Source organism: Thermobia domestica, chromosome 18 (genome assembly GCF_964235325.1).
Source record: "Thermobia domestica chromosome 18, izTheDome1.hap1.1, whole genome shotgun sequence".
Lineage (NCBI taxonomy): Eukaryota > Metazoa > Arthropoda > Insecta > Zygentoma > Lepismatidae > Thermobia > Thermobia domestica.
Genome location: NC_137471.1, coordinates 18,072,966 through 18,088,621, shown reverse-complemented (window position 1 = coordinate 18,088,621; position 15,656 = coordinate 18,072,966). Strand labels below are relative to the sequence as shown.

At 40.5% G+C, this 15,656-nt stretch overlaps 1 protein-coding gene across 15 annotated transcripts in view; it reads left to right on the top strand.

Moving 5' to 3' along the window:
- The window catches only part of Spn (protein phosphatase 1 regulatory subunit spinophilin), a 304,267-nt gene that overhangs the window by 275,219 nt on the left and 13,392 nt on the right, over positions 1–15,656 (top strand). For 12 of the 15 annotated variants that reach the window (XM_081746431.1, XM_081746430.1, XM_081746429.1 and 9 more), the window contains 4 exons: positions 1,377–2,283; positions 4,447–4,599; positions 12,119–12,246; positions 14,461–14,749. In XM_081746431.1, coding sequence (XP_081602557.1) covers positions 1,377–2,283; positions 4,447–4,599; positions 12,119–12,246; positions 14,461–14,736 — 1,464 coding nt within the window. In that variant the 3' untranslated portion in view covers positions 14,737–14,749. The remainder of the gene's footprint in view (positions 1–1,376; positions 2,284–4,446; positions 4,600–12,118; positions 12,247–14,460; positions 14,750–15,656) is intronic. The other 3 variants (XM_081746440.1, XM_081746433.1, XM_081746436.1) reach the window with 2 other exon arrangements.

Below are 15,656 nucleotides of genomic sequence, written 5' to 3'. Positions count from 1 at the left end.
AGGCGGCGGCCGCTTGTCTCATTTGGCTAAATAAACTGGGTAACTGGCAAACTCATTGGCTAAACAGGCAAACTGGCCAACTCATTTGGCTAAACACCCACTGGTAGACCATTTTTTTTTCTGGAGGCACAAGCGGGTCTGGGCGGGGAGGGCACAAGCGCATGGTCCTCTTTGTAGTGTTTTGAAGGCGAACTTCGTGCCTCCTATACGGGTCTTTGGGGGCTTTCGGATCCAGGTCTGGAACCGGTTCCTAAGATTCGGTTTTGGAACCGGGTTTTCAGATCCAGATCTGAAACCGGTTCCTAAGATCCGGTTCTGGAACTGGGTTTTCGGATCTAGGTCCGGAACCGGTTCCAGAACCGGTTTTGAAAACTGGATCTCCGAGAACCCGCCGGAACCGGATCTTTGTGGTTATCCCTAGTTTTCAGTTGCACCACCTGTTAGGGCTCCACACTGGTAAGGTGCTGTATGTTAAATGAAGAAGCAAAGTTTCCAGTTGAGCAGGCTGTTCGAACGGAGCGTAAGCCCACGCAATAATGACAAAGGGGAGTGTGCACATTGTTGTATGACAGAACCTAGAAAACCTCGAATCTGATTCCCAACAATGCTGTATCGTTGGTATCCCCACGGGAACAGCCCGCAGAAATGACATGTTGCTTTTTTGTTTACCATAAGGTACGTTACCAGTGTAGAGTCCAAACGGTTGGCGCTATGAGGAAAAAATCCACTAGTTTAGATTGAAAACCATCTATTTCCAACAATGCCATGCCATTGGGAAGGGGACGACGGCTCCGAGCGCCGAAGTAAGGGGGCGCGCAAAATTCGGGAGGAATATGCATGTGCACATATATATAAAATGGAAGGGAAAAGTAATAAATGTGCTCAAAATCAAGGAAAAGCAGGGTTTATTTTTGAAAATTTTCTTACGCTTCGCGGCTGGTCTGTCGACCTCACTGATATGTATGGGGACGCCGTCGTACTCTCGCCCCGGGCGCTGATTTTCAACGGCATGATACTGATTTCCAATAACTTTCCATTTTTCGTATGTTTACTACTCATAACGGAGCTGGGCTATGGCTCCAGACTTTTGATAATCCTGTATGTGAATATATCTCGTCGGAGCTTGACCCAGCGATTATCAAGAGTCATCGGTGAATTGTATCATCCATATCGGTACGAAACAGCCTAGACTGGCTCGAAAAGCTTGAAAAGCATAATTCCACAGGGATTACAAGCGAAAGAGTATTTCCAAGATGACATCCGTAGTTTGCAGCCATAACTGTGTCTTATATCTAATAGTTGTAGTAGTGTTCTTTAATTTGATATAATGTTGTATAAAATTGTGTCTTAAGAGCATCTAAAATGATTGTAAAAAGTGCTTGCAGGATTACGAACTGGATGAAAACTGCCAAGATGAAGATGAAAGTGTTGAAGTGAAGAGTGCCCCAGCTTCAGTGGCCGAGTCGCAACCCGAAAGTACCTCGCATGTTTCCTCGACGACATCATACACTGCACCACCTGTGTCTTCGACGCCGACAGCAACTCATGTGTACAACATTCATCAGACCTCTGTTCATTCGTCATATGAACACTCTCCTATCAGTCCAGCCTCACATCAGCATTCCAGTAACGTACAGTCGATTCATAGAACCTTCGCGTCACAACCACACACCACCTCTCATAGTCACACATCGTCATCACAGGCACTCAACTATTCATCATCATCTTCATCATCATCACAGTCCATGATGAATGCTCATTCTCCTACGTCTCAGTACTCAGCAAATTCATCACCATCATCTTTAGTGGTCACAACACAAGCGCAACATGCGTACTCGTACAATAATCAGTCTTCAAACATTCATATGCATCATGCTTCATCAGTGTCCAAAGCAACTTCACAAACAGCCTATCACAGCCAACATTCGAGCGTCTCTTCCGCGTCACATAGTTCCATTTACAGCCCAGCAACACCGCAAAGCCTCCACGAGTCAGCACTACAAGTGGCGCATCAGCCAACCCAGGACCCGTGGGTACGACACAGGGAACACACTCAAGGCCATAGCTCAACTCCACGCTCTGGAATGATGTACCACGGGGCGCCTAACTTGGCTGGGCCACCTCGGTCGTTAGCCGAGCAGCTAAAGCAAGTGCTGGCGGAAAGGGAACGAAGATTGTCATCGGGGGAGCATCGAGATGCTGCTGAACCTGAGACCACGAAGACTGTTCCGCAAACTCTCGTCGAAGAAATACGTCAGGCAGTCAAAGAAGCTGATGCTCGGGGTAATTATTCTGTAGGATTTATCTTGTATGTAGTTTTCTTCTTTTTGCATTTATCAGTGTTCTTCGTCTGTTCTGTGTAAGGGGAAAGCTTGCAGTTTGCAGTTTGTTTGGGTCTTACTTTGCCTAACTTCCAGGATTTTGCACTAATAATATTTTTTTCTGCAATATTAACAAAAAGACAATACCAGACTTGAGTCAAATATTAGTTATGAGATTTATACCTATAAAAGTAATAATAAGAGGAATTAATTGGCATTTTACTATCATATAGTTTCTCACTTTTTAGTTGTAAACTAAAAAAGTTGACTTTCATAAATATTTTACTATAAATAAGTTATACGAGGGTACGTCAAAAACAGATTTTACTCACTCTTTCCCATTCATTCAGCGCGTAGAACTAAATTCAAAGGGTGACAGAATGATACAAGCTGTGGAATATGGAACCACGATCTACATGTTAGTGTTGCCAGACCTTTCTTTATTTTGTATCAGGTTTAGAATCTAATAATCTGTAGGTATTTTTGAAGTGCAACAGATTTGTCAGCGAACCTCGATTCAGGTTTAATTTCGGTTATTAGCGTATTCTAAAGAAATGTCAGTAAATAATTAATTAATTAGATGCAGGAAATGAAACTTCAGGGATATGAACTAGGTTCGCGATATATATATATATACAGGGGTGCCCACAAAGGGGGGCTATGACGCAAACTGCGTCATTCAAATATTTGGGGGGTTAAAAATCTATATATATATATATATATATATATGTTTGAAGGGGGTGTAAAAATTAATCGAAAATATTTTTTTCATGGAAGAACACCTACGGATAGACAATTGGGGGGGTGCGTCATGGACATAAGGGGGGCACCACTGGTATATATATATATATATATATATATATATATATGGGTGGGTGGGTGTGGTGGTAAAACAAACTAAACGAAATGTGAAGAAACAACTGATGGCAGCACGGCCATCCACGGAGTAAAGGATGTAGCTAAGCGATTAATGAAATGGGATGAATGAACTTGGGTATCCATCTCAAAGCCCAGATCTCAAGTTCATTGAACGTCGGTTGCGATCAAACTAATCCACCCACAGTCCATTATTGTTCACAGCTTTGCAGAAGAAATGAAAGGCAACACTTGACGATATTTATCGTAACCTGGTGGAAAATCTTCCTCGGCGGATAAAGCCTTTAATAGCGGTCAGTGGTTGAGCCTACCTGGTACTGATACCATACCATACCAGCTCCTGGGAAGCCATATTCCTGCGAGTGTTTGGTTATTAATGGCAATATGGTATAACAATAATAACGTCAAGCAATTAACTGATTATCTTCATTCTTTCTGTCATCATCGAGTACAGTGATAAAACTTCGGGAGTTTGCCGTGAAAACAAAGTATGCCTCTTGAACACTTGTTCTCGCAGCATAAACTATATAGCACTCGTGGCAAATCAAGATCTGACACATTTTCCAATACTGAGATGATAATCGTTGTCAAATTCATTTCTATTTCAGTATTCAATGCCTTAAAATGTCAACAAATCGAAATGAAATCGTGATATTCAGATTTACAGGATTTTGTACAAAAATATTAAAATTGAGTTTGCAGTGTAGTGTAATTATTAATTGCGATAGTTTTCATTCCACCAATTTTTCACTTTTTTTTAACCTTTCCACCAACCGATTTCAGCATTTTTTCCCACCAAATATGCTAGTCTTAGTAACTAGCAATAAGAAACGATGTTGAAATGACAATTTCTCGTAAATAGTTATAATGACAGGGAAACACTTACGATCGTTGTTTAAAACTGACATTTCATATGTTACAGTGCGTGTATTAATATGTACTGTTGCAAGCAAAACTGCATACCTCTCTCCTGTTTTGTTCTCATACAGCTTTTGGTAAGTTACAGGCAGTTAGCTTCGTTTTAGTCTAAAAAGAACTTTTTTAATGTTTCTGTTTATTCCCAAGTTTCAACGAAGGGAATATGTAGTTTTACTGGTGACTGTATGTGATGCAAACATTTTTTCCTACCTTGCGCTATTTGCGTAGAGGTTTTGGATGAAAGGGAAAGAGATAAGCTGTTTGTGTTACCCTCGTTGTTATGTAAGATTTGACTAAACGCCATCTTCGTCTTCTTATTGTGCTCCTGAAGTGAAAAGGGGCGCAGTGAGCCAAGTGTCTGAGAGCACGGGACTGATAACTGGCCAAGTCTGGCAACCAATTTCTCCTTCCGATGCAGCACCACCTTCCCCTTCCTCTGTCTCATCGTCGGGGTCCACCAGTTACAGGAGCGATGGCAAACCTGGTAAGTTATATTCCCATCCTACTGGTTCTTTTCACTACGCACAACACTGCTAAGGAGAAAAGTGCAGCGAAAACGAATTACTTTTCATATACAGGATGGGCCATAAGTCGCTTGACACTAACAGTTTTCCGTTTTCGATTGAGTAGAGTAGCGGGGAAAGATGTGATTTGTGAACAGTATGTTGTAAGAAGTGATTTTGTAATTAATTTAAGCCCTGTTATATTTGTACGAGGGTAAGTCGGAAAATAAAGTTTCCCGTGGCAGTTATAGACAGAGGTGTTTGTGTAAGTCATATAATATACTGCAAAAATAAAAAAAACAACTTACTTTATTTTTCGATATAAGAACCAAAGACGTTGATGCATTTATTCTGCTTTATAAGGTGTAAAAACCTCTCAGAAAAAAATACATGTTCTACATACGGAAAAGCTGCATCATGGGCATCTTCAGTTCATCGTTGGTTTCAAAGTGCCTTCCTCTGACATCCTTCTTCAGTGCCAGAAAGACATGGAAGTTACTGGTGAGTGAGGTCTCGCATTGTCGTACAAAGGAAGAAGGCCGGAAGTCATAAGACCCTGCGAATAGCACTTTTCAGTCTTGTCATTTTAAGCATTGATTGTAGCAACTTCTATATTTGTAGGCATGAGCTCATTCGTGGCTAAGCGGTTAGTGTACACGCCTTTGGCGTGGAACACCCGGGTTCGATTCCTGGCGGGAGCTCATGTGGTTCGGATTCCACGTTAATCAGTAGGTCGTCGTCGTTGTTGAAAGGAACGTTAAAATCAAATCATATATTTGCGGGCACAAAATGGGCCGCTTATCCGAACGTTCTGCTAACACAATCTGCAGGATCTTTGTTATAGTCGCCAAATGATGTATGAATAGCGCTCTAATTAAACCGTTGGAGAGGAAACTTATTTCCCAATTTCCCTTCGTAATTAAGTAACTGTGCAATGAGTAAAAAATTATTAAAAGGATGAACTTGTATTCGTACTTCAATTCAACAAAGGGTTTAAAAACAGACTGCATCTACAGTGGATCTTCCTAGACCAAGTAGGCCGAAATGTGCGACTACACAAGAAAAGCTTTTAATTATAACACAATGCTTTATGTATGACCAAATTATTTCGTTTACGTAATCTAGTAATAATTTCATAGTTTTCGTTAAATACATTTTTGTCAAGAGACTTATGGACCACCCTGTAAATTATTGTGATGAAAAATGTATGTGCTATGTTCCAATGCTTAGCACGCCTACGTTTTATATTAGGGTTAGACGTCCAAGGAAGCTCAGAACTGTTTGTGTTGATTCAGCATGGAATGCTTGACAGTATCCAAATATTAGAACCGATGAATAAACTTTTTAGCCGTTTACACTTAACAATCTGAAATACTTCTAAGAAGTTTCTTGTTGATAAACAAGTTAATTGTGGCGTCACACGTTTTGTGACGTACTGCGTAAGACCGAGGAATTTGTTTAAGAAACTGTTATTTAGATTATAGTATCCGAATACTATATTATAAGGTGTAGGGTTATAAGAAACTTATACATGAACCAACAAGTAAGTGTTAGGATTAGGGAAGAACTGACGGAAGAGAGTGCAATTGGAAGGGGAGTTCGACAAGGATGCTGCCTCTCGCCAACACTATTTAATGTCTATCTAGAAGAGATAATGAAAAAGAGTTTACATGATGATGATGGTATTTCGGTAGGAGGTAGAATGATTATATGCATAAGATTTGCAGATGATATGGCGCTTGTTGCAGAATCTGAAAAGAAAATCAATAAAATGTTAGAAAAAATGAGAAGGGGCTTTGAAGAATATGGGATGAAAATAAATGTTAGAAAGACAAAAAGCCATGGTGATTGGAACGAAGGGGTCTGTGTCAAATATAAAAGTAGGAAGGGAGAAAGTAGAACAAGTGGATAGTTTTCGATATCTGGGTAGTATACTTAGTAATAACATGAAGTGTGAACGTGAAATAAAAGCATGGATAGGAATGGCGAAAGAAGCTTTAGGAGGAAGAAAAGTCTGTTTTGTGGGACCTTGAATAAAGAGTTGAGAAAAAGACCATAAAATGCTTCGTGTGGAGTGTTGCACTGTATGGGGCGGAAACGTGGACATTACGTAAAGATGATGAAAATCGACTGGAAGCCTTCGAAATGTGGGTGTGGAGAAGAATGGAAAGAATTAGTTGGGTCGAGCGGAAAACGAATGAGAGAGTGTTAGAAATGGTGGGTGAGAAAAGAACACTTTTAGATATTGTTAGGAAGAGGAAGAGAAACTGGTTGGGACATTGCCTAAGAAGAGATTGTATCATGAGGGACGTCCTAGAGGGTATGGTGGTGGGAAAGAGAGGGAGGGGGCGAAGGAGACTACAATTAATGGATGATATAAAAACAGAAAGATCATACGCGAAGACGAAGAAGTTAGCGGAGGACCGTGGAGCATGGAAGCTTCTCAGCTGCGGCAAGTGACCTGCCAATAAAGGCAGAATACCTATGATGATGATCCGAATTCTATGCTGTTGCTCTACTTTCGCCGTTAGATCGATATTAATACATGCTATAGTTTCAAAACTGTGCTTTGTTTAAAAGAAATAAATAAAATTTAAAAAAAAAAGTAATGAAAGTAATTTTTTGGACGCCGTAGTTTTTAAAAAAAAGTTTAGTGAAACCAACTTTTCGGCTCCGTAGTTCCTTTAAGAAAGTGAGACCGCGGTAGCTCAGTGGTAGAGCGTTCACCTCTTGTGCGTGGGGTCCTTGGTTCGATCCTAGCTTGCGCCAAGTGAACTTGGTGGTGAACAAACACCATGTGCGTGGGTTTCCTCGGGGTTCTTTTCCGTTTTCTCTCACTTTCTTCATTCCATCGTTTAATTTATATCTCATCATCACCATCTCCTTTAACCTAGCTGGCGTAATCGCGGGACGTAAAACTCAAAGATTTCCTTTAAAAAAAAAAAGTTGGTGAAATCAACTTTTCGGCTGGCGTAGTTAGTAATCGCTCCCTCAACAGACCCATGATGATCAGTATTTGTTTCCTTATTTGAATGTGTGTGTGTACTATCACATAGCATGTGCGCCGATTGGTATTCGCCCTGTATATTAATTTTTGCAGTTTTGGAAAAAATTAAACTCAACCACTAGTTTTAAAGAAATTTTAAGGCTTTGTTGAAATGCGCTGCTTCTAACACATCAAAGGCATAGCTACTAATTAGAAATTAAAACGTCTTCTATGTAATAATATAAAGAATCAGTGACTTTTGTATTAGTTATTGCGGGAAGGATATATGAAAAACTATACGAGTAGCATAAAGTTTGTTCGTTGTTAAGAGTGGGGTTCTTTTGCACATTTCTGCCTTTAACACTTGTGCACATTTCCTTAATGGCTTGCTTTGGAAAGAAAACAATCAGTTCGTAGCTTACTCACATTCGTATCTGCGTCTGTTGCCTTTTTCTCCTTCTAACTAATGTAGTTTGAAATTCGTGATGAATGCTTTCGATTAATTTTGTCTGAATCAAGTCTTTTTCAAGTGCAACTTATTCTATGCAGAATTAAACATTTACTTTCTCTTCAGCTGTGTCGAGCCAGGATAATATTGACTATACTCATCCCTCGTTTTAACGGATAAGCGAGAGGAAGTTCCGACAATAAGTGTGCAAGCTAATATCCACAATTAACATTACGAAGGAAAAACGATTAACAAAAAGGATTTTGTTTTTTGGGGTATTTTTTAGACTTTCAGTCAAGCAGCTACTGCATCGTCACTATTTATCCTAGGATCATGGTTCATACCTCATTCTCTTCAGAATAGAGCAGGCTTTCAAATGGTACCACTTACATGCCTACACCATATACCAGGAGAGGGAAAAATGATGTCAAAGGGGAAATTTCGGGGATTTTTTGGTCACACTTTGGGCCCATCTGGAACGGCCCTGTGTGAACGTAGAGATTTCAATAAAAATCTGATAAATACTACTCGGTAGACTGAATGTGTGTACCAAATTTCAAGCTTCTATCTTAAATAGCAAGGGCGGGAAAATTTTTATCAAGAATCCCCACAATGCCCCAGATTACCGTAAAAGACCCTGATCTCAGGTTAAAAAAAAAAAAAAAAAAAATCCTGAGACATCCATATTCATCCTAGAATCATGGTTTGCGTATCATTCTCTTCAGAATAGAACTGCCTTTCAGACAGTACCATTCACATTTCTCCATCATATATCTAAGGCGGGAAAATCCCGAAGAAAGGGATTTTTTGGTTAAAATATCCCCTTTCTCAACTTTTTGCCCCTCTGGACCTTCCCCCTTCCCGTTTTAACGCAGAGATCTAAAAAAAATCTAATAAATACTACTTGGTGGATTGAATGTTTGTGCAAAATTTCAATCTTCTAGGTGCAAAAGTAAGTCCGCCAAAAAAAATATATACCCCATATTCCCGTATAAAGAAGGATAGTGGGTAAAAATTCCCTGAGACATCCGTAATTACCCTAGGATCATGGTTCGCCCATCTTTCTCTTCAGAATAGAACTGCCTTTCAGACGGTACCATTCACGCATCATGTATCTGAGGCACAAAAATAGCGAAAAAGGGAGTTTTGGGTTTAAAAGTTTTTTTTTTTTTTTTAAACCTTTTTGCCCCTCTGGAGCCCCCTTGTGAGAAATCTGGGAAAAAAAATCTGATAAATACTACTCGGTGGACTGAATGTTTGTGCAAAATTTCAATCTTCTAGGTGCAAAAGTAAGCCCGCCAAAAAATAATGAAAATAGACTAACAAAATAAAATATATTGTTTAAAGTTATGACGTCATCACCTATGTCTCGACGCAGGAAGGTGTGAAACCATACGTAACGTGTTCTACAATGCCTCTAGACCAGTAGTGTAATGCTAAAATTTTTATTAAATATACGCTCGATCGTTTCCAAAAGTATCACGTATACGCAAGACTTTTGGCGTATACGCACCCCAATATACACTCATTCTTACGTAAATTTAAGGTGAGTATACGCTGAACTATAAAAATTTGAGGTGGGTATACGCCGTATACTCCCGTATACGCCCCATTACATCCCTGCTCTAGACTTAAAAAACAAAAGAAACGAAAAAAAAAAAGCTCAAATAGGAGGGTTATAACGCAAAGTACCATAAAACACCCATATGGTACAAGATCCTAAAAGGGTTAATAGTGTGCTGTAATTTTAATCAAGCACACTATCCAACCTGACAATGTAAAATACCTGTGCCCTGTAAATATTGTAAAGTTCTGCTTAATGCAAGTAGGTGGAGCAAATCATACACACGGGAATTGTTTTCTCCAATTACCAACTTTATTGCAAAATTTCCTGTTCAGTATAATACAGTATAAACATAAAAAGTATAAACTTATGAAATAACTAGGATAAATAGGTGCCCCAAGGCACAGGCAGCCTACGGAAGGATCCTCACCACAGAGTTCTACGCAAACTAAGTGGAGTGGATTTAGGATTCTCAGTGCTCCACGCAGGGCCGCGATGGCTCAGTGGTAAAGCGTTCACCTCTGGGTCCTTGGTTTCGGTTCCAGCTCGCACCAAGGGAACTTTGTGGTGGATAAACACCGTGTGCGTAGGTTTTCTCGCGGTTCTCCCACTTTCTTCATTCTTGCATTTCATTCATTTCTCATCATCACAGTTTCCTTTAGCCTAATCGGCATAACCGTGAGACGTAAAACTAAGATTTCATTTCAATCCTCCACGCAAGCAGAGATAGGTTAGAAAGCCACAAAGGTCCACGCAAGCTGGGTGGCTGAGGTTAGGAATCCTACAATGCTCCAGGCAAGCAGAATAGAGTGAATAGGAGGCCTTATAATTCCGAGCAAGCTAAAAGACTTGGGTTAGGTACCTCTCAAAACTCCAGGCAAGCTGAGAGAGGAGAGTTGACCAGCCAACCAGATGTGGAGGTGGTCCTGGTTTTATAGCTGCCCCAGTGTGGTGGTGACGCTGATGTTCCTTCTTCGTCCCATGGCTAGTGGTATCGCTGATGTTCCTTCTTCGTCCCATGGCTAGTAGTATCGCTGATGTTCCTTCTTCGTCCCATGGCTAGTGGTATCGCTGATGTTCCTTCTTCGTCCCATGGCTAGTGGTATCGCTGATGTTCCTTCTTCGTCCTATGGCTAGTGGTATCGCTGATGTTCCTTCTTCGTCCCATGGCTAGTGGTATCGCTGATGTTCCTTCTTCGTCCCATGGCTAGTGGTATCGCTGATGTTCCTTCTTCGTCCCATGGCTAGTGGTATCGCTGATGTTCCTTCTTCGTCCCATGGCTAGTAGTATCGCTGATGTTCCTTCTTCGTCCCATGGCTAGTGGTATCGCTGATGTTCCTTCTTCGTCCCATGGCTAGTAGTATCGCTGATGTTCCTTCTTCGTCCCATGGCTAGTGGTATCGCTGATGTTCCTTCTTCGTCCCATGGCTAGTAGTATCGCTGATATTCCTTCTTCGTCCCATGGCTAGTAGTATCGCTGTTGTTCCTTCTTCGTCCCATGGCTAGTGGTATCGCTGATGTTCCTTCTTCGTCCCATGGCTAGTGGTATCGCTGATGTTCCTGTCGGGTGCCACTAGTAGTTCGTAGTATCATCGCACGAGGTTGACGTTTATAAATGCAAGCATGTGTTGATTGTTTGTAAACAGAGCTATATATGGGATATTACAATATACATTCTAATACAGTAGTTTCAGCACTTTTAGTCTACCAACAAACGGACAGCTCCTGAAACGGTAGCTCGTGACCAGTGTTGCCACAGAAAAGGGAAGTCCGTAAGATCGAGGGATGAGTATATATTAAAAAAATATCCTTTAGTATCTCAACATAAATGTAGAATATTTGTGAGGAGAAAAACTAAATTTTAAAAATCAAATTTTGAAGTCAAAACTGTTTATATTCTTTAAATGTGGTGTAGTCTGTATTTATATTCTTCAAGTGAGGTATAGTAGTTTGTGCAGATAAAACAGTATTTGAAAATCAAGTCAAGTGGTTGATACGAGTGTTTACCAACATATTATAATTTTTTTAAGAGTATTGCAAAATCTTTTAAAAAATAGTAGTGAAATTATTTGTATGGTACACCATATTTCTTGTTCTGAAAATTATATATATATATATATATATATATATATATATATATATATATATATATATATATATATATATACGAAGCTGGAAAGATGGTAACTGGGATCCCGGCTTCTGATTTTCAGGCCATTTGAATTAGCAGTAGTACAATCAGACTTCTGAGTTTGTTACGTACTCTTCAAACCAAGCATTTTATGGTAATAGTTTTGTAGAGGCAATCCACTAAAGTATAGATATTTTGATTAAGGATTTAATTTTCTGCTAATTTCGCAACATTGTTCTATACACTCTAGTACATACTGCAAGTAAAATAATGTGTATTTTAAAAACTGGAATGTTTCTGTAGTTCTGGTACTTAATTTATATTGTGTAATGTTTTGCAATGAAATAATGTCTCTATGTTTTGTGAGCAGATAGCCACGAAGTATGGTCGCCGCCTCATCCGCAAGATATCTCCTCCTCGTCCACTCCGTCATCCACTGAGAAGAAGCCTTCCCATTTCTGGCAGTCCGCTCCAGTTGCCGACTGGTCCAAAGAACAGGTAATTGTACAGTATTTTCGGCGTATAGGATACAGTCAAAACTTTAAAAAAATACACATATCTTGATTGAAGAAGCGTAAGGGAACGCTTAAGAATCGCGGTAAAATTAGTCATTTTTCAGTTTTATACTCATTATCAACTAGGAATGCAATGGATATACCCGATTGCAATGAAATGAGCTGAGCGAGCTTAAACTACGTAATCAGGAAGCGTTTTTCGGTGATTATTCCTCGATGGTACATCGGATTTTTGATTTCGACCTATGTTGTCACTCAGCACGACATACTCTATCAGCGTGCTAAGTTTGGTTGAGATCGGCCAAACGGTCTAGGAGGAAGCGTTTTTCGGTGATTATTCCTCGATGGTACATCGGATTTTTGATTTCGACCTATGTTGTCACTCAGCACGACATACTCTATCAGCGTGCTAAGTTTGGTTGAGATCGGCCAAACGGTCTAGGAGTAAGCGTTTTTCGGTGATTATTCCTCGATGGTACATCGGATTTTTGATTTCGACCTATGTTGTCACTCAGCACGACATACTCTATCAGCGTGCTAAGTTTGGTTGAGATCGGCCAAACGGTCTAGGAGTAAGCGTTTTTCGGTTATTATTCCTCGATGGTACATCGGATTTTTGATTCCGACCTATGTTGTCACTCAGCACGACATACTCTATCAGCGTGCTAAGTTTGGTTGAGATCGGCCAAACGGTCTAGGAGGAGTTCGCGGACAACCAAACGGCTAACCCGAGTATAAGAGCTTCGCTTCGCTCAGCTCAATAACACAAAGAACATACCGTGTACTCTGAATACTACTCCTGTTTAGGACTCATTACACGATGTTCAGTTCTCTCTGGAACTATTTTCAAGTGTAAGAATGATACAAGGCGAAATCTATTTGTGATTAGATTAGTATATTCTTTCAAACACCTGTAAATAGGAAAACTGGTACTAAATATTCTATAGTACACTCCTGTCAATTCTACTCGACACTTAGTATTTATACAAATTTATTGTCGTCACCTCTTTAACTGTTTCCTTATATCTGCGCTTGAAAGAAAACTGAAATATCATGTAGAACGATGGAAAAAGAAGTAAAGTTGGGGTGCAAGGTTTGTGAGTTTTATACTACCAGGATAAGTCATAAGTCGTGCAATATTCCACAGCCCAAACAGCAGACTCGTGCATGCACCGTGAGCGACTGTAAGTACAAGATCAAACTGGCCTAAGAGATTGTTTTTATATTAAAACTACAACGACCGCTCCTTAAAGAAAACTCTTGAACTCATTTTAATCTTTTTCTCTCAGCTTCATCGTCTGAACTCTCGAAGTATAGCCTGTCAAATGACAAACTCAGAAAAGATCAAAATACTTGTTAGCTTCTATTATACTTATTATTATTTTGAACACAGTCCAAAGATTTTAAATCTCATTCCAGCAGGGCACTTAAATCTGATTCCAATGGGTTAATAATGTTGGAGAATTCCTGAAATGGATCCCAAGTGATAAACTGCAGTGTTTTGTATACTATAACGCCTTAGCCGCACTGAAAAAGCACTTATCACGAGATAAGCAAAGTCAAGCAACTCCGGATCTGGTCAGAGATTGAACGGTCGTACTCTCGAAGTGCCATTGGCCTTCATTTAGCGTCGTGAGGACAATCGAGAAGTTACTTGAAAGAAAGAAGTAGCAAACTCTGGTCTAGAAAGCCAAAATAGAAATAACACAAAGACTCTGTCTAAACCACAATGCTTTTATTAAAGTATCAATGTGTAGCAGTTTCGCTATCTAACTTTGTATAATTTCTATTTTGAATTACTATACCAAAGGTAACATGAACCCCATAGTTAATAGAAAGCCAGCGTTATCGGCTAAAGGAGATGATGACTGCCACGAGCTGGCTGATACGCCCTGACCAAGGGTGCCGATTTCTCTGGAACTTTTTGGGGGGGAGGGGGGACATTCAGATGTGTGTTTGGTTGCAGATGGCATATATGAGGATTTTGAGACAAATTAAATTCAAATTATGCCAAATATTGTATATTCGTGTATACAATGCGGGACCCAGATGAGATTTGGGGGTCCCGGACTCCCCTAGCTTCCCTCCCGGGATCGGCGCCCTTTGCCCTGACCCCTAAGAGCTATTGCCCTAGTTTAGTTTAGTTAATTTTAGTTTTATAAAATGTCCAATATAGATGTATATATTCTTCCGACAGGTGTGTCAGTGGCTGTTAGCCCTAGGTCTGGAGCAGCACATTCCTCGTTTCCTCGAGCAACACATCGGAGGCATGGAGCTCCTGCAGTTGGAGTCTCGAGAGTTGAAGGTGCTCGGTGTGAATGGAGAAGACAAGAACCGTCTGAAGAGAAAGCTAAAGGAGCTGAGGGTGCAGGTGGAGAAGGAGAAGAAGCAGCAGGAGAAGGAAAGGAAAGAAAAGGAGAGACTGCAGAGGAAAGCAGAGAAACTCGCCGAGAAAGCCAGCAAAAAGAAGTAAATCTGTTCCGCAGGTAGCTTTCTTTACATCTAGTCAACAAGTTCCTGTCACGTGAATACAGTGAAACTTTCTTTCTTTTTTTCTCCCGGCAAAAATACATGGTAACCGAAAACGTTCTTGCCGATCTACACAATACAAGTAATTTCCGTCGGTAGCCAACGTTCCTGTAGCTGCACAATACCCTATTGATAAAACTTGGCGGTCGTGGATGCAAAGAAATCCGTGAATGCCTTCCGCAGGTCTCCCTCATTTGCGAAGGATTCCTCACGGAGGTGGTTGTCGAGGAAACAAAATAGTGGTAATTTGGTGGCGCAAGGTCCGAGGAATATGGTGCATGGCACAGTTTTTTCAGCCAAGTTACTGAAGGGTCTCCTAGGTTCTCACTGCCACTTATGGCTTGTCATTGTCGTGCAGGAACACCCATTTGCGATTCACAAAAGCGACTCTTGCCGCAATGCACGGTGCACTATTTGCAACGGCTGAGAGTAAAAGTCAGCAGCAAATGGTTTAGCCAAGTGTAAAGAGCTCTTAATGCACCACATACCGACTGTTCTACCATACAAAGGGTGCAACCTTTCGTGGTTGCAGAGGTAATCTTGAGATATAAGGAACAGGATCTGGCAACCAATGTCTAGTATGCTTGAAATGTCATAGAGGACCCACTTTTCGTCAAATGAGCAAGGACAAACAAGCTGTCGCTCGTTGTGTCTTGTTGGCTGCCGACGGTATGTCGGGTACTCATTTTCTTAATTTATATGAGTTCCCTATCCCATGCAACTGCAGTCTGTTACAGTGAAATATAGAACCTTTCTATAAGCTCGTCACACGTTAGAGCACTGTTTTCCTCGAAGGCTGCTTTTAGTGCCTCGTCATTCAATACATGCGGTCGTCCACTACGGAGTTTGTCCGAAAGGCTCACA